We start from the raw sequence: 22,977 nt of genomic DNA, 5'->3' as shown, positions 1-22,977 counted from the left end.
AGTGGATCGTAGCCTTGGTTTATCAGTTATATACATGTGTGATAAGTGTTCACAGATCATCGCTAAGGATCAGTTCGCAGAAATCGCAAAGGTTAAGCAACGTCCGATGTGGTTATGACTTGAATGGGTAAACGCTTAGAAATTTCCAAAAAAATTCTTGAAAGAGAAATTTCTTTCTTAGTGTAACTTACTATACGTATGTCACGAGTCATATATACCACGAGAACTATGCATATACACATGCCAGCACATGCGATTGCATTTGAAAATACACGAATTGTGGAACTATCACTAAGAAGACAATTTTCTACCTCACTCTCTTGACACCTTCAACTATCTAATATGGACTGCTAGCAATAACTTTAAATTGGTCGACCAATTTGTCGTTTTATTTAGATTTTTTATTCATACATGTAATACATACAGAGTGATTATTAATGTATGCAAGTTTCTTTTGCAAGAATCTGCCTTACAGAATCTATCGGAGGAATCGGAGGACTTGAGCAGAATGAGGAAGCAGTTCATAACGTCATTTGCTGCAAGATTTGCAGCAAATTGCTACTAGGATCATTTCTCAATTAGTCGATGATGATACGACAGCTTGTCATCCAATTTGAAGTTGTTGATAGTAGTTTTAGTCAAACCATCGCATGTCTTCCACTTCCAAAAAAAACGCTGTGTTAGCAATTAACTGTTACATATATAGTGGCAATTTAATCGGTAGATTATCGAATCTTTTTATAGTGTGAGGCGTTTTTACAAAACTAATCATTACGTGTTTCTTGAAATGATCATTGTAATCCGCTTTTATTCGTGACAACGTTGTTCTTCTTTTGCTGCGCCCAAAAAGGTATAATAATTCAGAAAAAAGCTGTAATTATTATTTTGATACAAACCTTCAAATAATCTTCTCGAAGCTTGAGAATGCGAATATTTTGCGAACAAGTGCGCGCGCGCGCGCGCGTGTGTGTGTAATAACGTCAGTTTTCCTGTAGAAATTTACGGGTAAAATCTTACTCATAACTTCCTCACTTCCAGTTCCGATGAAATTAGGTTCATTTGGAAATATTATTGTTCATAAATATAAAAATATTATTGTTTAGTTTTCTGAATACAAAATGACAATGAGACTTGCCGTGTGTATTGTTTCTACGCTGGTGCTTGGAACATCAGCCATAAGTGAGTATAAATCCATTGTCTGCAAAATATTTTCAAATTATCGACCACAACGAAGATTTTTATTCAAATTATATTACAAATTGCTACGAATTTTGCCATTGAAATTGTAATTTTTTAATTTGTGAATTATAGTACATGTTCCGAATATCACGCAATCGCCTTCGGACTTAAGCACGGTCGATGGCAAAATCATCCAGATCACGTGCCGCGTTTTTGGCACGCCTAAGCCCGAGGTCAAGTGGGTTAGGGACGGATTAGAATTGACCGGCAGACGTTACAAGATCCTGGATGTAGGTGATTTGGAGATCGAGAACGTGACATTTCAGGACGCCGGTATTTATACGTGTTACGCTTCCAATACATTCGGTGAGGTGAATGCGTCCGCCTGTTTGACAGTGAAAGAGCACACTAAGATAACGGATGAACCGGAGGACTATGAGGTAGCACGAGGTTCCAATTCCATTGCCAAATTCAGGTAAAATTTTACGAGATATTTCAAGAAATATTGAATATAGATATATCTTAAAATAAAAGTGAATTTGTAACCTTATGTATAATAAGAAAATTTCAATTAATCTTTTTTCTTTTTTTATGTTTTAGGTGTAAAGCCATTGCTGATCCCACTCTACCTCTAACCATAGACTGGCTGAGCAATGGTGAACCAATAGACTTCAAGAAGCAACCAAGATTTGTACAAATCAACAAATATACTCTAATAATCATAGGGATAACTGAATTGGATTCTGGTGTCTATACGTGTATCGCTCGCACTGATCTCGACGAGGTGAGAGCACAAGCGACGCTGATGGTTCAAACCGTACCTAATGCGCCGCGATTAGTCAGCACCAAGTGCAATCCCAACTCAGCTATCGTCGAATGGATACCTATGGGAGATAACAGAGCTCCTATTCTACATTATATAATTCAATACAATACTACCTTTACACCGGATATTTGGGAGACATCCACAAATTATGTCCCAGCTACGGATCTGAGATACGAAGTACCTATGTCACCTTGGGCTAATTACACGTTCCACGTTCTTGCGTTGAATAAAATTGGTGAGTAACCTTTGAAAATTAGAAAAGATTATTTAAACCAAATTGTAATAATACATAATTCATTATATTTATAATAAATCAGATATAATTTTTTTCGTCAAGTTGAGCTGAATACGAGAACTATATTGCCTTACTCATAGCTCAGGTGTATAATGTGATCAAACAGAACGTTATAATAGGATGTTATAATATTAATGATAATAATAGCGCCGTTAATTTCACTACTTTATATATTATATATCTAGAAATCGCGCCAATATAGTGACTATATGTACATACAGAACAAAGAAACATCAAAATATGGAACAGTGCAACTACAGATCTTCATTAAATGATCTAGTTTAGATGAAAGCCACTATATAGTAGCGCAAAGTAGTTAAAGCGTAATTAAGATTTTTAAATTGATTTATCATAGCTATTATCTTTTTTTTCCAGAACAAATACATTATAAACTGATGTATTGATATTGCTTTCCGATGCAGGTCTTTCTCTACCGTCACCACATGGCGATGTTTGTACCACCGAAGCGGACGTTCCTTATAAAAATCCGGACAATGTTATGGGCAAGGGTACAACGCCGCAAAATTTGGTTATTTCGTGGACTACCATGCCGGAGATAGAGCATAATGGGCCCAAATTTCTATACAAGATATTTTATAAAAGAGATATACCAGGTGAAAACTGGGTTACAGTTGATGTACATGATTGGAAAAAAAATAATGTGGTGGTGGAAAATCAACCTACTTATCAGAAATACAGAATTAAAGTCGTTGCGATAAACGAGAAAGGAGAATGTAGAATTCCAGCCGATGAAGTTATCGGATACTCCGGAGAAGACGGTAATTCGTTGATGAAATTGCTTCATTTTATTATTGTGACGATATACTAAAGCCCTACGGACGTAATGACGACATTAGATACTCTTAAAAGTAAAAAATAAATATTCAAAATGGAAATTAGTAATAGAGATAAAACGTAACGCAGTGAATAATACGAATAAGATATGAAGAATAAATATATAGTATTGTATAAGACATAACATAATTTATTATTTATTTACATTATTCATTGAAAAAATTGATTTTAAAACTCTAATTCCTCTTTCTAATCTGTTAATATTGCATTGTACGTAGAAACTTATTATATTAACAATATTTACCTAACATGTCGACTTTGCAGCTGGTAAAACGTTAAATTGCTATTTCAGTACCTCTACAAGCACCCGATAATTTTACACTGAATGAAATAAAATCCGGTACAACCGCTCAGCTGTCGTGGAGTCCGGTACCAGAGGAAACGGTAAGGGGCGAATTGCAGGGTTACAAGATTCAAACATGGACGGACAAAGACGGCGAGGAGGGAATGCGGGAGATTGATATTCGTGGTGGAGATAAAACGCATGCTTTAATCGCGGAATTCGTTCCATATAGCAAAAATTTCGCAAGAATACTTGCTTACAATGGCGGGTAATATATATTACTTATTGAATTATGTCTTGTCCTATTTTACTTTTCGTAATTACCTTGTCTTTAAATAACGTTTGTTTTAGGTACGCCGGTCCTGCGTCTGATACATTAAGCTTTGATATGCCGGAAGGAGTACCAGGACGAGTGCTCGATTTCGAAGTATTAAACATGGGATCCAGTGCGCTGTTTTTAAAGTGGACGCGGCCTGCGGAAACAAACGGTATTTTAACCGGATATAAAATTCGTTGTCAAGTTTCGAACAAAGTCACAGATGAGGAAACGTTACTTGAGACAAAACCGCATGTTGTCGATGCACAAGCTACGAGTACCAAATTATCCGCACTAATACCCGCCACGTTGTATATCGTTACCATTAGTGCCACAACCAGGATCGGTGAAGGCATTTAGTAAGTGTCGCCATTATAAGTTCAAAGTTTAATATTAGCAACACTTGCAGAATGTGTAAACTTGTAAACATTACTTTATTATTTTATTTTATGTATATATATATATATATGTTGCTTGTGTATTTGTACAGCTCTATGATCGTCCGATTTTATGTATATATATATATATATGTTGCTTGTGTATTTGTACAGCTCTATGATCGTCCGAAGTACATGGAGGCCTCATCGACCTGACATCCCACGCTTTACATGGGAAGCCGTACAAGTGGAGCATGGATACTCAAACGTAAGAGTTATTTGGTTGCCGAATTTGTACGGTAATCCGGGAAGCTATTTTTTCGTCAAGTATAAGCTGAAAGGAGAAACGATATTTTTGGAGACAAAACCCGAGTTCCAATCGACTCATATTGAGGTATGTTTACTTATATTAAGTATACTTATGTTTAAATTACATATTGTTTACACAAAAGGCTCTTTCAAGGTATCTCGTTTTTGACGAATTCAGATTTTATCCCTTGCGTCTTAGACTTAGATTATCATCCCTAGATTGTAATTAATTATATATTCATTAAATTTGCGTTTTGATTGTATCTATGTTTTATTTTATATTATAAACTAGATAAATAATCGTACGATTATTAAAAAATTGTTAAATCTCGCAGATACGTTTTCTTCAAAGCGGTGCAATTTACACAATGTCGATTGTCGCTGTTGACGGAGATTACATGACCGAGAGTGTTCTTAAAGAAATAGAGACAAATAATGAAGGGCCATATTCAACCTAAGGAGAATGCCACGGCTGCTAGTATATACGTAAGGTTTCTTTACATAATGGCATAAAATGCAAAAAATTCAATCAAGTTTAGCTAAAAGAAACAGACTGTATTTTTGACATGTTATTTGTAAATAATATCTGGATCTTAGAAAATTCTTGTTTCAACATAAAATTATATTTTGTATTTAATTTTTAATTTACGTCATATTAATACACACTGAAAATGGTTTAATAATAAGCCGGGACGTTTTAACATTTTTGCGAAACGATTATGAAAAGTTTTAAGATATTTTAATAAAGTTCTTTTGTGAGTGAAAACCATTCCAGTGGTGTAACTTCAAAATTTCCACCCGCAAGCATGACCTGTCATTGAAAAGAGTAGTCATAATACATTTTTATTTAGATTAGGTTTAGGCGATTTAAATATTATAAAATAAAAATTCAATTATGTACACTTTATATTGCACACAATTTGCAGCATTCTTTGCGCACGACATGGAATTATGTATGAACATTAAATTTTAGCTTATTATAGTAACAGAGTACCTTTTTTTGCTTCAAGTTTTATTAAGTTATTTCTGATAAATTTTTATAATATTTATTTTTATAATTTTGTGTTAATGGAAAGAAAAGATGTAATAAGTAGATTTTGCTTGAAAGAAAAAAAAAGCTTTGTTGAAAAAGAAGAAAGATTTAAATCACGATATCGTTTTATGGTTTTTACTCCTATTTATTTTTTAATCGGACGCACAGTGATCAGAAACTGCGCGAGAATGCTATAAATAAAATTTTTAGAATTGACGAATTTGCGAATTGAGTGTGAATCAATAAACTTGCGAACTTAATCCCGATTTAATCGACTTTAATCTCGATTATTTTAAGGATTTGTTATATAGAGAATTAGACTTATGTTACTTCATATATGTAAATTCTAGCAAAGCATTATGTTTAAGATCTTTATATATTTAGTCTAATATAATATATAATACAATTTATATTTTTTGTACTACATTAGTCTCAATTATTCCCTACTTAAAGAAAACCATAATAATTGCAACAAATATATCCGCCATATAGTTTACAAAAAATTATCAATATTTTATATATTTAATAGTTTACATATACACGCGATAAATAATTCTATTTGAATCATATAAACCAAACCGAATAGATCTTTAAGAATAAACTTCTCTAATTTTTTTATTAATTTATTTATCCTCTCTATTGTTTTTTATTACTCAAACATTTTTTTTTATACCTTAATATATTGTATTAATATCTTGTATTACTCCAATTTATAAAGGACATTTTATAACATAATAAAAAGTTGTTTATTCTTATATGTGTACTTTGAAAAGTTATGACAATTATTTTGAATTTATTGTACTTCAAAAAAGCATGCTGCGATAATGAATTATTTGTTTCATTTGTCATTTTAAACGTTAGATAATTTAATATGTTAGTTAATTTATCTTTTTATTTACAATTTGTAACAAATGTTAAAGATGTCCGTTAAAATAATTACTGATTTACATGTTTTATTCATGTAATGAAATCATGATACATGTACTGATAACCTTGATCGCTCAGTCTTCACATTAGCTTCGCCGTTTGATAACAAATCAACACGTGCGATCAAAACACCGAGCAATTTGGTTGGGAAAAGGCTAATCCTCTGTAAATATCGTAAAAGTGGCTAAAATTGATCAATCATAAATAAATGACACAAACAGAAAATATACTGCGGGATATCTTCGGTTCGATTTGGTCAAACTCATTAATAAGTCTTGAATGCATTGTCCAGTTTTACTATATACATAATCTTGTAATTTATAAAATGTCTATTTATTGTTATTATTAAATGAGAAGGTTTAATGAAAGTATAAATAGTGATGGAATAATATTGTAATAGATATTAATTTTCTTTCTCTTTTTTCATTTGTAAAGATGCTTCAAGTTAAATTAATTAATATAAAAAAATTTCAGGATAAATTCAGTGATAGGTAAAATACTTTCAAATGTATTTAGATACAGATACTTAAGTACTTTAAAAGTATTTTAGATGCAGATCAGACTTCAAAATTATATTTTATTGAAATATATATATGCACAAAATATACTAAATAAATGTTCATTAATATTAGTGGCACATAATGATATGTCCGCAATGATCTAATCTCTAATCTAACTAAAAGTACGGAAAACAAAACGTGATTAACGTGATAAATACTCAACGCCGATTTAGAACGATATATAGTATACTATTTTTATTGATTAGATTTTTTTAATAAAAAATTTTAGAAATGTGACGATTCGTGACAAACTTATATGTATAAATGTGAAACATAAATAAATTTCCCACACATGTATCTGTTAAATTTAATTACGAAATAATATTAATTTAATAATTAAATTTATATTACTCTTAATGTAATAATATTCAAAAAGCAGGAAAATATCAAAAAAATCTCCAATCAAATTTCTAATTGTATATAGAATAAAAAAAACATTATATTCTTTGTACATTACACACGCCATCGCTTTATCTTCTTTAGCGTTAAATATGATAGAGTATTGCAAACATTTGTTATCTGGTGAATTGGAAAAACTACTTCATTCGTTTTTACTAATCAAAAATTTGTTTTGCCAATCAAAAATACTTTGAAAGTATCATTTAATGTATCTGAAAATGTATCTAAAAAATAATTCGAATATTTGTTTTAGTATATAGGTGCAAATACTCCAGTTCGAATGTATCACAGATATAGGATCAGATACAAAAAATGTATTTCTATACGTGTATCTAGATACATGTGTGTGTGTGTAGAGATACTACCCAACACTGGAAAAGATGTTACCTAAAGTAACACACCAGTAATTACGGAAATTTTGATTATCTTATAGTTTTGATCATGTTGACACAATATAATAAGAAATAACAGAATGAGAGATAAACGAAATTGACGGTGTCTGAACAAAATAACACGTATCATCGTTGCAAATCGACAAAACGTCGTGGTACCTTTGTGATACGAACTTTATTCCTAGCTACGTTGCCATTATCTAAAACACGATGAACGGCGTAATTTGGAATAAGAACAAGGAGGATTTCGTGCCAATTTCTAGTGTGCCGATGTTTGCCATATTGCAACAAGAACGTCTTAGACAAAGTCGAACATTAGAAACTCACGATTTCCAACTGCAAAACTTGACTTTAACATCTTTCGAGGTACGCTTCTATAAAACGCAATAGCTGAGTTCTTGTATATCCTATCTCTTCACTTTTTTCGTTAAAATTAATTTATTAATATTCAATACTTAATAATGTCTATCTGAAAATCTTTGTATTACAAAAAATTTGTATATTTAAAACTATTCACTGTATTTTTAACTTTACGACATTAAATTTTTATAGTTTTAATTAATTATTGTATTAACAAAAATTTACAAAAAAGCATAATTAATTAATTAATATCACATGTACTAAGCAATAAACAAAATATCCTATTTTTAATGTAATAGTTATAATAATATATGCAAGAGAGCAAAATTTTTTTAATTACAAAGTAAAATTTTTTTACATTAAAAAATAATTACTTTGCTATTCTTGGAGTTTGTACATAATTTGTTGCACAATTTAAATTATATAACGTTTATTATTAAATATTTATAAACTAAGAAATATCAATTGGTAGCGAATTTTGATGATAATTTCTTTGATTACATATTTTAGGAACCGTATTTCCTCGAATTTTATGACAATGATATGAAAGTTACAGGAATCTGCGGTGAATTATGGACTCTTCTTTCTGAAAAATTGAATTTTACGTAAGATTGAATTTTAATGAAACTTCCATTTATTGTAGTATAAAATTGATTGCTGATAAAACTAACAATAAATAATATAATCAAAGAATACTTTATCTTCATAGATTGCAACCCGTAAGATCAAATGTAAGTGGCATGGGTGCATCAGAAAAATACAGAAACTCTACCATTTTTAACCAGGGATTATTAGGCGTAATTTCGCGCAATGAAACTATTGCGATACCCAAAGTCGAAATGTACAATAGTCGACGTATAGCTATTGATTTTACGATATCTTTATGGATGAATAGGTATGTTTAAGTGCTGTGTTTTATAATGTTATATAAATATCTCTCTACTTCCGACGGACTTACGTTCCGAATTCATATTTTGATCATAAATTGAATTGATTATAAGTTGAAGCAATGTAGTGTTAATTATAGTATTGAAATATAAACGCATCAAATTGCTGCAATCATATTCATATTGTTTAAACTACTTAATATTAACATTATTTTATATAAATAAAACATTATTAATATAATTATTTTATTAAATACGGTTATAAACCTTTATTTAAGAAAAAACAAAACAAAATTTTTAAGATTATAATTCTCAATACAATACTTGCTTATTATAAAATATTTACTTATTAATATAACTTCAACAAGTGATTAAAAAACAATACTACTTTTTCCTTAAAAGTCTTGTAACTCTTAATATACATATATTATTCAGTATCATAATTTTCATTTAATTTAGATTTCTAATTAACAAATGCTTAATTAATTTTATTTAAAATTAGTTTATTTTTAGTTAATAGTATTTTGGTCGTAAATTGGAAAATTTGTAAAGGGATACCTGAGCATGCATTATGGAATTTTTGGAATAGATTTCTATCGGATTAAATTATTCAATTTTTTTCATTGCGTTTTTAACGGAAAACAAAATAATTCTAATCGGAATAGATTCCGATCAGTTCTTCAGTCAAGGACATTATTGACAAGTAAAATTTCCATAGCAGTCTATAAAACCGGCTTTACAGTTTAAGAGTTAAATAAGAAATTAGAACAATGTAACATTCAAAAAGAAGATATATACATGTCAAAGTTGTTCTTATAAATCTCAAAGAGATTGCTAAAATAATCTTAAAATAATTTTACAGTTATCGAATGTATATTCAAAATAAGATAATATATGACAACACGTGGATGACGAAAGTGTTTTCCTGGGAAATATGGTGTCTTATATTGGTCATGTATTTATTATTGAGCGCATGCAGTTTTTGGTCACAAACTGTTTTCGCGCGAACTCGAAATAGAGAAAGAAGGCGCTCGACTATCAGCGATCACATTTTTTATAATTTTGGAATGTTCTGCAATCAGAGTATGAAGAACTATTTTATCTTGTTCCTGTTCTTTAATTATAAAAAATTAAAAGACAATTCAGATGTCACTCAATATCAGATTTATAAACACTGTGTAATATCTTTTTATATATTTGTTTGCCAAGATTTGTACCTTCTTAGAGTTTGCGTAATTGGAAGTTAGATTTTAAATTTTACGAATACATGATAAATATTACGAGAGGAAATTAATACATTACTTTGAAATAATATAAAAAAGATGTGTTTATCCTAATTGTAAAATCCTATTAAAACAGAATTATATTTAATCGTGCAACAATATAAAGGATTATTAATTTGCGTAATAATTACAACAGCCTATATTCCGGAAGATTTCATTGGAAGATCAAGAATAATAGAAGTAACGTTGGGTCTCTTTTGTCATATGTTGTCCATGGGATTTGGAGCTTTGTTATTCATTTATTTAGCAAAAAGATTTAACTTTAATCCGCCGTTTAATGATTTGAACTCTTTGACGACCGATACTAAATATAACATTGTTACTTTGAAAGGTTCTACTGGAGATATCCTTTTTAAGGTATTAATAAATATATTTAGTATCAATGTTAATGTTATTTTTATATTAGGTAAATTTATAATTTATTAACTCTTGAATTACATTAATTACATTCTCATGGTATCTATTCCATATATGTAATATTTATTACGTACATGTACAAATATATTGACTATTTAAAAAATTTTTAGATGGCGACTAGCAAGCCTTATGTACAATTAAGGAAGACAAAACGCATCGTTATTGCATCAACAAATAAGGAAATGTTTAAATTAATATGTATGAAAGATAAAAAGAAATATATTTTGGTTCAAGGTGAAAATGAATTTAAAGTAAGAGGTCAAATTGGATGTCACGTAACCCCAGTTGGAGAATATTTGATAAAGACGTGGGTAACTTCTGGCATTGCGAAGAACTTTAAATACAAAAGGACAATCGATCTCGGGTAAAGAAATATCGGCGACAATTATAACTGCATATTACACTGTAAAAATTACATGTCAAATTACAACTATCATAATAATTGATAATAATGAGATTTACTATATTAAATGTGTATATTTATATACAAAAAAATAAAGTTACAAGAACATTATTCTCTTTCTACTGAGAAAAAAATTTGTTGAAAAACTATAAAAAATATTTAGTCCAATAAGTTTAACTATATAAGTTGGTTAGTTAATTCTTGATTAAAAAATTTGAATGATTGGTATGAATGAACAATACCTTTTTGTACAAATAATTAAGTGATTGTTAAATTATTACAATTTAGTTGGTTGTACTAAATATTTTAGTTCTTTAACAACTTCTTTTTCTCAGTGTACTAAACAATTTGCAAGAGTAAATTTACAATTAAATCAAACTTATAGAAATACTGAAAATTCATGAACAAACAATGTACATAAAATAACAAATACATAAACAGAAATTGTAACAATCCTAGTACCAGTCTTTCTTATATTTTTAAAGTTTTTATGTAAATGTACAAATTTTGTTACATATAATAAAGCAACGTATAATTATATAATGTGATGGTAATATCACACATATAATTACACTTGCATTTTTATGATTGTACAGCTTAAGAAAATTTGTACACAAGCTATCTAAATAAAAATATTTTTTTATGTACAGGATTATCAGATTAAAAGAAGTTGGATTGTGGAATGCATTAACAGATCGTTGGTTGATAGAAAAATACCGATATACCAGGCTCATAAGAACGAGAGCGATTAGATTCGATCAAGTTTCTTTAATAATTTTAATGTTTTTTTGTGGAGTAATAACAGCTCTTATTATTTTCATAATCGAAAAAATTGTGTATACTTGTGAACGCTAACTGTCGTGATTTTTTTCTTATATTACTAATATCACAAATGTCTGAAATAGCAAAATGTTATCAAACAACGTTTTAATAACATTTTAATGTTTTTAACATCAATAAGACGCCATTGAAATGTCATTTACATCACCTTGCTACTAGAGATATTTTGCAAGATTTGGTATTATTATTTAAATTTTGAAAATGTTATTATATTTACATTACGAATGCTATTAAGCTATAATTAATGTTGTAATAAATAAAATTAAAATAAGTAACAAAACTATTATAATTAAACGTAATTATTGATGAATATTATTAAAATCCTGATAAAAAGTTTCTTATGTTTAGTCTTACAGAAGTTAATATAATTGTACAACACTCTATATAATTGTATAGAAATATGTAATTGTACATTATGAAATATAAAATGTATTACATATTTATAAACGTGTATAAACAAAGCAACTACTGTGTAGATTATACGCAAGTACGCATATTTATATAATAATGTTCACAATGTTTTCTGCATAATTATGGATTTCTATCAATTCAAGATTATATATAAATCATGTATAAATATGTACAAGTAACAAATATAGTTCAGAGACACTCATATGCAATTGTATATGACTATATGTGAAACAGATATGATTGCGTTGGATTCTGTATAACCGAGAAATTTTGGTCGATTATTATGTATAGCAATTTATCATATATGTATATTTTTTCTGAATAAACTTACATGTTTGGATTCAACAAGTGAGACACATTTTGCTTTCTACTTATTATTTATAATTGTAATATACTTGTACAATTGCAATAGATTAATGATAAATGGATAGAAACAGATTATAATGACAAACAGATAAATATTAAATGATATCTCACTGTTGACAATTGCAGAATAAAGCTATTTGTTCTAATTTTACGTCACCATTGTTGTTTTATCAATGTTTCTAGGCATATCGATAAAAACTTTTGCACAAAAATGTAATATATTATTCAAAGGACGTCCTTAAGACGTACGGACATCTTTTGAATGTCTCATGGACGTCTCTAGAAGGTCTCTGCTGGAGATCTGTGTGAGTTAACATATAGTAACTGTTGTATGATCAACATTTAATGCTCTAGTAAGTTCTGAAGTGAATTATGCTTGATTTTCGTCAAATAATGCTTGCAAATTTTTCAGCCTTTAGGTTGTCTCATACGATTTTTGTCGTTAACATTGAAATTACTATTTTTGAATTGTTTGAATCAATATTCACATGTCTTAATTGATGGAGCAACATCATAAGTTTTTATTAAAATTCTATGACCTTCAGTCACCGTTTTCTTCTGGATTAAAAAACAAAAGCAACGCATCTCAAAAATGCTTTTTAGTCTAGCTTTATTTTTAAGATGGTATACACACGATGTTTATTGCGTCTACTGCTAATAAATGATTAAATACCACGGAGTAATATTAAAGGATTAGAAAACGATAGCTGTGATTCAAAAGTTTTCGACAACACTGACAGTGCAATCTCTTGCAAAACTTTCAAAACTAAATCACACTACTAATAATTTTTTTAGCACAATTTTTCTTATGTCTCTTCATAATTTCTCTTATTCCTTTATATTCTTTTTATATGATAATTTCACTAAATTTATAATACCTAAATAACATTACGTAAAATCAATATCTGGAACACGCAACCATCAGTTGTATCGGAAAATCGTAACACACGTAAAATTGATTTCAATCGTTTCAGCATTCGCATTAGTTTAATGACGACGTGCAGCGGCCGTAAAGATATAAAATATACAAAGCGTAACGACATTTTGCATTAAGATAATATCTAAAACTCACGAGTCACGGATGAATTATGTGAACGCAATGTAAAATTCGATACGCGATATTTTTTGTGCGTTAGTATTGCTACGTAAGGCAAACGTATAAAATAGATTGTACATTTTTATTTTGATTTAATTATATTAATGTTATTTATTTTATTCTTGTTTAAAATATATTTTGCATAAATATATTTTTTCGTGTATTTGTGTACATTCAACGAAATAGGAAAATAAATACAGAAGAACAAAAAATAAAAACGCGATTTAAATCAAGATCTTATCTGAGATTTGATGACACACTTCTCTTTTCTTATTCAATACAAAAATTAATCAGATCATAATAAATATTCTTTTTCCTTCAATACTGATGACAGATGACATATGTTATGTGTCAACGGATAATAAAAATTTCTAATTCCGCCACCCAATAAATAACAATCCAGCAAATCCTTTGTAAGGCATTAACAGTGCATCCATATAAGACTATTACATCTGGTTACATCGTGGACTTTTTTCAACGTCTGAGACAATGAATGGTGTGATTTGGAATAAAATGCTGAAGACATTCGTGCCAATTTCCAGCGTGCCGAGTTATGCTATGATGCAACAAGAACGCCTCAGACAGAGTCGAGCAATCGAGACCCACAATTTTCAACTACAAAATTTGACTTTAACATCTATCCAGGTACGTTCTTATAAAATATTCGATGATTATTCTTGGATATCATTTTGATTTATGAAGTATTCAGATTTATATATATTTTCAAAACTTATTAACATTTTCTTAATTAAAAAAAGTGCGTTAATTTATATTTAAAAATTTGTATTATGAAAAATGTAGAGATTATATATTTAAACATATTTAATAACATATTTGTTAAATATTTAAGATAAACAAAAGATTTATTTTTATGTATATTTTCTCTAATTTTTTTAATAATATTAAAAATTGTGAAGTTTTAAACTTTTAAACTTGTCTTAAGTATTATATAAGTATATAAAATAAAATTAGAATAAACTATGACAAAATTATATATTTGACATAATTAATTAATAATAAAAACAATATTTTAAATTATAATTATATACACCCGAGAAAAAATCTTTATTTATATTTATATGTAAATATATAGTTATATGTAATTATATATTAACTATATGTAAATATAGTATATGTCAAAATAAAATTATGCATAATTTTTATATAAAATTACATACAATTATATATGTATAATTATGCATAATTATATACATATAATTCTATATAATTATAAAATATATAGTTATATAATTGTATATTATTATATATATTATAATATATGTATACGGACATATTTGATATATAATTATACATATATGTATAACTATACATATATAATTATATACAAAAAACTTTTTACTAAGCATACGATCTCTTAATGATTATAAATATGATGAATGAAAACAGGAAATATATCTGTTTTTACATTGAGAAGATAATACTTAATATGCTGTTATTTAGTAAATAACATTAATTAAATGTTACTTACTAAATAACAGCATATTAAGTATTATAAATTGATGAGTTAGATAGATAATAACTTCGTTAATTATAAATTTTAGGAGCCTCATTTTTTTCAGTTTTATGATAATAATACAAAAGTTACAGGACTCTGCGGAGAAATGTGGAATCTACTTTCCGAATCTCTGAATTTTACGTAAGACTGCACAAACCACTTTATAAGATCAAATTGTTACATTTGTACGAGATCAAACATCAATATAATATTGAAGTAACGAAAAGATTTTTCATATTTTTAGATTGCAGCCAGTGAGAGCAAACGTAGACGGTTTGGGCAAATCCGTTTTAACAGAAAACAATGAATTCTTGACTTACGAAGGATTATTAGGTATTATTTTTCGCAACGAAACCATCGCCATACCAAAGCTAGAAATGTATCCAGCGCGACTTGCGGCTGCCGATTTTACAATACCTTTTTGGATGGATAGGTCAGCTTACTTCATGAAAATTTTTTAAATACTATTAGATTTAACATTTATTTAAATCTCATTGTCAGTATAAAGAATCAATTACAATTAAATTAAACCACAGATAGTTGTGTGATAATGCTAAAATAATTTTATAGATATCAGTTATACATTCGTCCAGAAATAGTAAATGAAAATATATGGATGGTAAAAGTATTCTCTTTGAATGTATGGTGCATTATATTGATTATGTATATACTACTGAGTTTATGCACTTTTTTGATACAAAATATTTTTAGACAAAATAAAGATAAATATAAAAATGTGTCTTTTGGCGAGCATTTATTTTATAACTTTGGAAATATTTGTAATCAAGGTAGGTATAAATGAGAAAAATAAACAAGATTTTATTTGTTTTTATTAAGAAATAGAATTTTACTGTAAGCTCTAAGACAAATATTTATATCGCGATAAAATCAAATACACAGAAAGAATGGTTTTGTTGAAATATCTAAAAATTTGACTAGATGTGCAGATAAGAAAATAATTTTGTTATCAAAATAATTATGAAGAACGTTCAAGCTTGATAACGCTTGTTGTAAAATGTTTTAAGATTTTAGAAATTAACTTGAGCGTTCTAAATTATTATTTTGTTGGGGTCCAACAAAATTATTTTAGACCTGTGTTACGTTTGGAATACTCCACAATTTCCTATATATATTACTAGTTAATAAATATATATAAAAAAATATATAAATATATTAATCTCGAGTTAAAATAATATTTTATAATACTTATCAATAATAAGTCATTAATTTGGATAATTGCAATAGGTTATATTCCCCAGTATCTTAAAGGAAAATCGAGGATATTAGAAGTATCACTGGGACTGTTTTGTTATATAATATTTATGTTATTTGGTATTTTTTTATTTGTTCACATATCGAAAAGTATTTTCGTGCCACCATTTGATAGTTTTAGTTCTTTAGTAGCTAATACTAAATACGACGTTATAACTCTGAAGAATACAACGCCAGCAACTATATTTATGGTATATATAATATATTGACATAATTTATTAATTAGAAGACAAAATAATTTATACCTATGTATGTATAGTATAAGAATATTATGTGTACATATTCTTGTATACTTTTCTAAGTAATATATTCCTTCTCATATTATTTTGTGTATATAAAAGTATTCAAGCATTTAAGCTTTGTACAAATTTAAATGTCTTACTGCTTGACATTTATATGTTATAGAGAAGCATGAAGGATCCAATTCCAGAAGCAAGGAAAATGAAACGTTTAAGTATAGCATCAACAATCGAGGACATTCATAAAATGGCATGTTTCTCGAAGAAAAAGAAATATGCCATATTTCAATCGGATAAAATGTATAAAGTGAATGGGGATATTCTATGTCGTTTGATTAATATTGGAGATTCTTTTAGTAAAGCAGGGGTAGTCTCTGGAATTGTGAGGAATTTCAAATATAAAAGAACAATCGATCTTGGGTAAAACAATATCAATATAAAATAAAATATTCTAAATAGTGTATACTATCTAGTAAATTCACTCCTGTAGAATGAAAATTGAGCTTGTGCAATTTTACGAGTGATTTTTCACTCTACGTGATTTAGAGGGTTTGCATTCCCTTTAGCACATGTAGGAGTTGAATGATAATGATAAACGCTTGCGTATCTGTTCATTTGGTGTTTGTTAAGTGTATATTCAGCTTTAGATAATAATTTCGTGTATTAATAAATAATTTTCTTAAACAGGTTACTTAAATTAATGGAAGTTGGGCTGCTGAGACTGTTAAAAAATCGTTGGTTGAAAAACGGAATTAAACAAAATTACGATGATACTGCACCACAACCAATTGAAATATATCAAGTTTCTTTAATAATTGCAGTGATGTGCTGTGGAGCGATTATTGCTTCTATTATTCTCCTGATAGAAAAAATTGTATTTGTTTGTAAATTAAAGTAATTGTGATTATTTTTAGTTATATTACATCTTGAAATGAGCAAATTTACATGAAAATGATAATTAATGTTGTTCAAACTGTTGCCGCGTTGCATGCAACAGATACATCTAAGTTTCACCGTTTTTGACAGTGAGTTACGGTCATCATTTGTCTTAAGCATTTTTAACATCTTGATGGAGTTTTTTAATTTACTCGATTGCAAACGTAACAAAAATAACAATAATAATATTGATCAATATTATCTTGTAAAATATAAAAGTTATATATTTTTTACTTTATTATCACAATTTAACAGTAAATTGTTTATTACGTATAGTTGTTATATTTTAATCTACGTAATTTTAGGCACTAACTTGATATGTCGGCGTTTGTATTTATTGCTTTTCTTTTTTCATACAGTACAGATCTTTCAGGGACGTCCCTGGAACATCTCCTGGATGAAGTATGATGTTAGGATTTCTGTCTGTGTTAAAAAAGAAGGAGAAAAAGGAACAGATGTGAACAGACACACACATCAGGCCAATGTTAACAATTACAAAATTTTTGACAGCACTGATTTAATCTATAAAACATTAAAAACATCACAAACTAAATTAAAATAATATTGAAAATCTGTATGTTAAAATATATTAAAACTGAATATATCAGATTGGTACAAAAGTTTTCTATTTTATCTAATTTAGTTGTTTATTTTATTAAAGGTTTGTATACACTAATTAAACTAAAAAAATCTTAAATGCCAACACACCTTATATTACAATGAAAATAATAATAATATATCGATGTAAGAAATAACAAATAAGTGGTAATTTTGAATAACAATTATGATAGTTTAGGGCATTGTTTTAAAAGAAAATACATTACGTTAACTTTAGCATAACGTCGGAAGTTAAAAATTCCGTTTATATGTACAGGGTGATTATTAATGAATGTTCCCACTTTTTACCATCGGAGCACATATTTGTAATTTTTCATATAATAATATGTTAGAAATACATATCCGTCGGTAAATCATGCTCCGATGGTAAAAAGTGAGAACATTCATTAATAATCACCCTGTATAATCATGTGAAATTCAAACGAAAGTACAGAAACTTGTGCTGTAACATGTAAATTATATACGGCGAGCTTATTATTTAATATACTAATACGTTTTGATTCGGAAGATCAGAAAACGCATCACCCAATAATGATACTGTGGTCGTTTACGAATGTGTACTTGGGGATCTCCAAATTGGTCATCGCTGGTCCCTTCCGTATGCGACCGGCAGCGTCAAAGTGCGAGCCGTGACAAGGGCAAAAGAAACCGCCTCGTATAATGCCGGCATTCGGAATCGGCACGCAACCCAAGTGCGTGCAGATACCCAGCACCACCAGCCATTCCGACTTCTTTATCCTGTCGTCGTCCGTTTCCGGATCGCGTAGTTCTGACAGGGGCACCGCTCTCTCTTGCTCGATGATCGATTGTGTCCTGCAAGATATTAGCCGCGTCAGGGATGAAATGATTATCCTTCAATTAGCGGAAATTTGCTTTTAAAATAAACATGTTACTTAAAGAATTTATTATTTTTGTATCATATATTTTTTTTATGTAGAAAAATCTTACAAAATGTGGTTTGCAAAAATCTCTTACAGATTTTCATATAATTTCTTAGAATGTTGATAAATTGTTTAATTTCTATTTAATTTTAGAACATTTTAGAAAATTTTTTAGTTTTTTTTTATACAAATCAAACTTTTTAGAAATGCTGAGAAAACCTGCAGATTTTGTAAGTTTTTTATATGTATACATGTATCAAGTTTAAAATGTTCTGAGATGTCTTATTCTATAATTTTCAAGGAAAATTTATAAAATCTGGACAGGTTCAAAATTTTTTTTATAAAATTATCATAGATTTAAAATATAAAAATTCTTAATGTGTGTGTGGTAACAAAGCATGTCTGAGCAAAATTAAGCACATTTTTGGTTGATTATGCTGCTGGCAACTTGCTTTATATCTGTCTTTAACATTTTCGAATATATCTGAAGCAAGTAACATAATATACAAAGAACTTGAGCCGAATAAAATCAGCTTCATTAATTTTTTATGACTTTATTTAGGAGAATATTGAAATAAACTAATAAGATAAGTGAGACTAAAATCATTATTTTAATTACTCACAAAAAAATATATCTATTTATGTAGAATATTTGTAAACAAACAAAAAAATTTTTTTAATTCTGACACTGAGACGTATTATATGTTTATGAATATAATAAGATCCGAATAAAAAATAAATTAAAAATAATGAATGAATTAAACATTATTTGTTACAATAAATATAAATATATATTGGAGCAAAACTTTATTTACGTAAAACAATTTTTTTTTAATCAGCTTTAAAATGATTATTCATTACAAAAATAAAATGCCTTAAAGTTATACTTAACTGTTAAACATAATCTCTAATTTTGTCTTTAATTAATCTTTAAATTTTTGGATATGTAGCATTTAAATATAATTCTAGTTTCTCAATAGTTAGCAATAAATGAAAATTGTTATTCTCTGTTATAAACCTCGCACATAACAAACATATAATAATAATCATGAGTGGGTCTTATTTAATGAGTGTGTTGTGTAAAAAAATATACATATATAAATATTTTCTGTAGTTAAAAAGTTGAATAACAGTATAATATGTTATAATAACCATAATAGAATATTCTTAATTTTAATTGTAAACAAGAAAAAATATTTATTTACTTAATAAATTTACTTTGCAGCGATTTCTCATAAAAATGACTCATGTACTATTGAACAAACGCATTGTTGCTAGTTTTAATTACCTATCCTTTTTTTTATTTACTTAACACATTTTTTAATCTTATACTGTAAATTTAAAATGTGTGTATGTTTTTAAGAGAGTTTTAAGTAGATCTTATTTGAAGCTGGGCTTTATTCAACTTAAACATCTTATACTTATACATATTACCTGTAGTTTGATATTAGACAACAGCATCAAATTACTTCACGTTGACGGTAATTATATAACAGCATTGTGTAATTTTATAAATGTTCCAAAAGCCAGTATTTATAGTCGAATCTTATATTTAAGACCGTCTTAATAAGTATCATCTCAAGATATTATCAATCAATCAGAGAACCATATTAACATCTTAAGTATTGCTTAAGACAGTCTTGAAATAAGAATCAACTATAAATATCGGTCATAATGGCAACAGCACAAATTTGATGACGATTGTAAAGTTTCCGGCAAAGTTGTTGGTAAATTGTTATCCAAAGTTGTCATATCATGGAGACATTAATTTGCAAACAAATACTTACATAGTTGCTGCAATTCTAATAGCGATACATGACATGATTACGAGCAACTTGCCAGCAGCAACGTTGCTACTTGGGAATTTTATGAGATAGAAGAGAATATATTTTTTACCAGTAAAGTATTTAGTAAAATAGATCTAATTTTAAGCAAGAATGACCATATTTCTTACTATCGATATATATGTATATAAAAAGAAATGAAATATACAAGATAAATTCGTGGGATATTAATTCAGCTTGTAAAGATTGAAAAAAAAAGTTAACTTTATTATATTTATTCGATGACAGTGTTACTTAGCAAAAAATCTAGCAGCCAGACCGTTTGTAATGGAGATTGTGTGATACTTGTATCCATTTGTTTTACTTCACTTTCTCCTAATTATTAGTATGTACTGATTTTCTTACCGGTGGTAGACAAAAACAGGTTTGCCGCGCCATTTGACGACCAATACTTTCCCCTCTGGTATACCGTCCAATTTTACTTCCAGTTGAGCTTCCGCCAAGATATCTCGCGAAGGCATCATGAAGTATATGTAATGCAATAAGTGTGATTTAAAACCGTACAATCCAGCCACGCAACCAACTAAAAATTACATTTAATCATACATATGTCTCACTTAACTGAAAATTCTATAGAAAAATGTCCTTTTGTCATATCATAAGAGACAGGTTTTGATAATACAAAATATCGATAAATAAAACAGAAGCTATGACTAATTTTTTTCAATTATTACCAAAAGAGACAACACTTCTCAGCGCTTTTCGTTCGTCGGCACTTTTCGTAGCTAATAGTTCAGCATTGGATTTTCTTCGATATTCATCAAAGTTGGGTTTCGGTATATCAGTATAGGCGAATCTATGTAATATCTTAAAATCTGTATCGAAATAACGCAAAAATAATTGGCATTATTATTCATGAAAGGTAGATGTGTAAAACTGATTTTTTGGTCTATCATTATCGATTACCCAGGGATGGGAAGTCGTTACTTTATCATTATTTTATTGTTAATTTATCGCTATTTTTTTTATAATAACGGTTTTGTAATGACGTTACAATTTTTCATAATAGTAGATAATAATAACGCTAAGATTGGAGAACCATCACTATTATATTAACAAGTTACTTGTTGTTATTATGTATTACTTATTTAAAAAAAGTAACTCGTTAGTTGACTCGTTATGTAACGAGTAAAGTTACAAGTTAGTATTTTTCAATGAGTAACGCATAACGATAACGAGTTGATTGTCAAAAGTGATTATTCCAATCCTGGTCTTATCATTACTATTATGGAAAATTGTAACATTATTATCAAATTATAAAAAATTATTACAAAAGTAACGAGTAATAGCGTTAATTATTTTAAATCGTTACTTTACATTCTTGCAATTATTTTTATCATTTTTAAAATCTATCTAGGAATCTATTATTGCTTGTAAATATCATTGTGTAATAATTATCGATTTATGATTTAATTATGGATCAGACTGTCTAAATTACATATATAATTGATAAATAATCAGAGACTGGTAAGATCAATTAATCGAGAGATATGATAATCTCTTCTCATATTGTGTTTTATTTTTAATTCTGTGAATATAATTTAAAAATGAATACTTATATTTCAACAGATATTTTGAACTTTTTTGAGATAAATTACATGAGACAGATTTTATTTTTCATATAAATACTTACAGTTAATCGAATCTAATTTCAGGAGACAAGAGAGGCGTTTATTGTAATTTGCAACAAAAGCATGGAGTATATATTTTCTTAAAAACATTTTTATTAATAATAAAACATATTCGACATAAGTATTTATTATTAAATCGTTGTAAAATATTTGGCACACGCATGTAAGATCTGAAGTTTCCCAAAATTCATACATTTTCTCACTTCAATTGTCAATATCACTAATT

General features: G+C 28.2%; 5 protein-coding genes across 5 annotated transcripts; 4 read left to right on the top strand and 1 right to left on the bottom strand.

Annotated features, from left to right (window-relative positions):
- Positions 1-486: 486 nt before the first annotated feature.
- LOC105199806 (neuroglian) lies at positions 487-6,089 on the top strand. The gene is given in 9 exon segments (XM_026137753.2): positions 487-1,179; positions 1,312-1,654; positions 1,780-2,240; positions 2,723-3,079; positions 3,448-3,706; positions 3,790-4,113; positions 4,306-4,525; positions 4,776-4,885; positions 4,887-6,089. Coding segments are annotated over 9 exon segments (2,202 nt in total). The 5' UTR covers positions 487-1,118; the 3' UTR covers positions 4,954-6,089.
- Positions 4,824-12,178, top strand: LOC105199807. Its single transcript, XM_011167070.3, has 8 exons — positions 4,824-4,926; positions 7,937-8,117; positions 8,622-8,716; positions 8,821-9,006; positions 9,861-10,081; positions 10,418-10,638; positions 10,809-11,062; positions 11,752-12,178. The coding sequence occupies exons 2-8, from the start codon at positions 7,962-7,964 to the stop codon at positions 11,954-11,956; spliced, it is 1,338 nt and encodes a 445-aa protein (XP_011165372.2). The 5' UTR covers positions 4,824-4,926; positions 7,937-7,961; the 3' UTR covers positions 11,957-12,178.
- A 1,514-nt stretch (positions 12,179-13,692) lies between these two features.
- On the top strand, positions 13,693-16,132 carry LOC105199808. Its single transcript, XM_039451996.1, has 4 exons — positions 13,693-14,459; positions 15,377-15,471; positions 15,575-15,763; positions 15,901-16,132. The coding sequence occupies exons 1-4, from the start codon at positions 14,304-14,306 to the stop codon at positions 16,130-16,132; spliced, it is 672 nt and encodes a 223-aa protein (XP_039307930.1). The 5' UTR covers positions 13,693-14,303.
- A 373-nt stretch (positions 16,133-16,505) lies between these two features.
- On the top strand, positions 16,506-17,728 carry LOC120358214. The gene is made up of 2 exons (XM_039451586.1): positions 16,506-16,793; positions 17,008-17,728. Exons 1-2 carry the CDS (start codon positions 16,653-16,655, stop codon positions 17,263-17,265), a joined length of 399 nt encoding a protein of 132 aa, XP_039307520.1. The 5' UTR covers positions 16,506-16,652; the 3' UTR covers positions 17,266-17,728.
- A 1,188-nt stretch (positions 17,729-18,916) lies between these two features.
- Positions 18,917-22,977, bottom strand: LOC105199813 (cytochrome b-c1 complex subunit Rieske, mitochondrial-like). The gene is made up of 4 exons (XM_011167084.3): positions 22,754-22,977; positions 21,795-21,935; positions 21,466-21,643; positions 18,917-19,208 (listed from the first exon to the last, which is right to left on the bottom strand). Exons 1-4 carry the CDS (start codon positions 22,944-22,946, stop codon positions 18,917-18,919), a joined length of 804 nt encoding a protein of 267 aa, XP_011165386.2. The 5' UTR covers positions 22,947-22,977.

Source organism: Solenopsis invicta, chromosome 7 (genome assembly GCF_016802725.1).
Source record: "Solenopsis invicta isolate M01_SB chromosome 7, UNIL_Sinv_3.0, whole genome shotgun sequence".
Classification (NCBI taxonomy): domain Eukaryota; kingdom Metazoa; phylum Arthropoda; class Insecta; order Hymenoptera; family Formicidae; genus Solenopsis; species Solenopsis invicta.
Note: the sequence above shows the minus strand (reverse complement) of the source record. Positions and strands in the feature narration are given on the sequence as shown.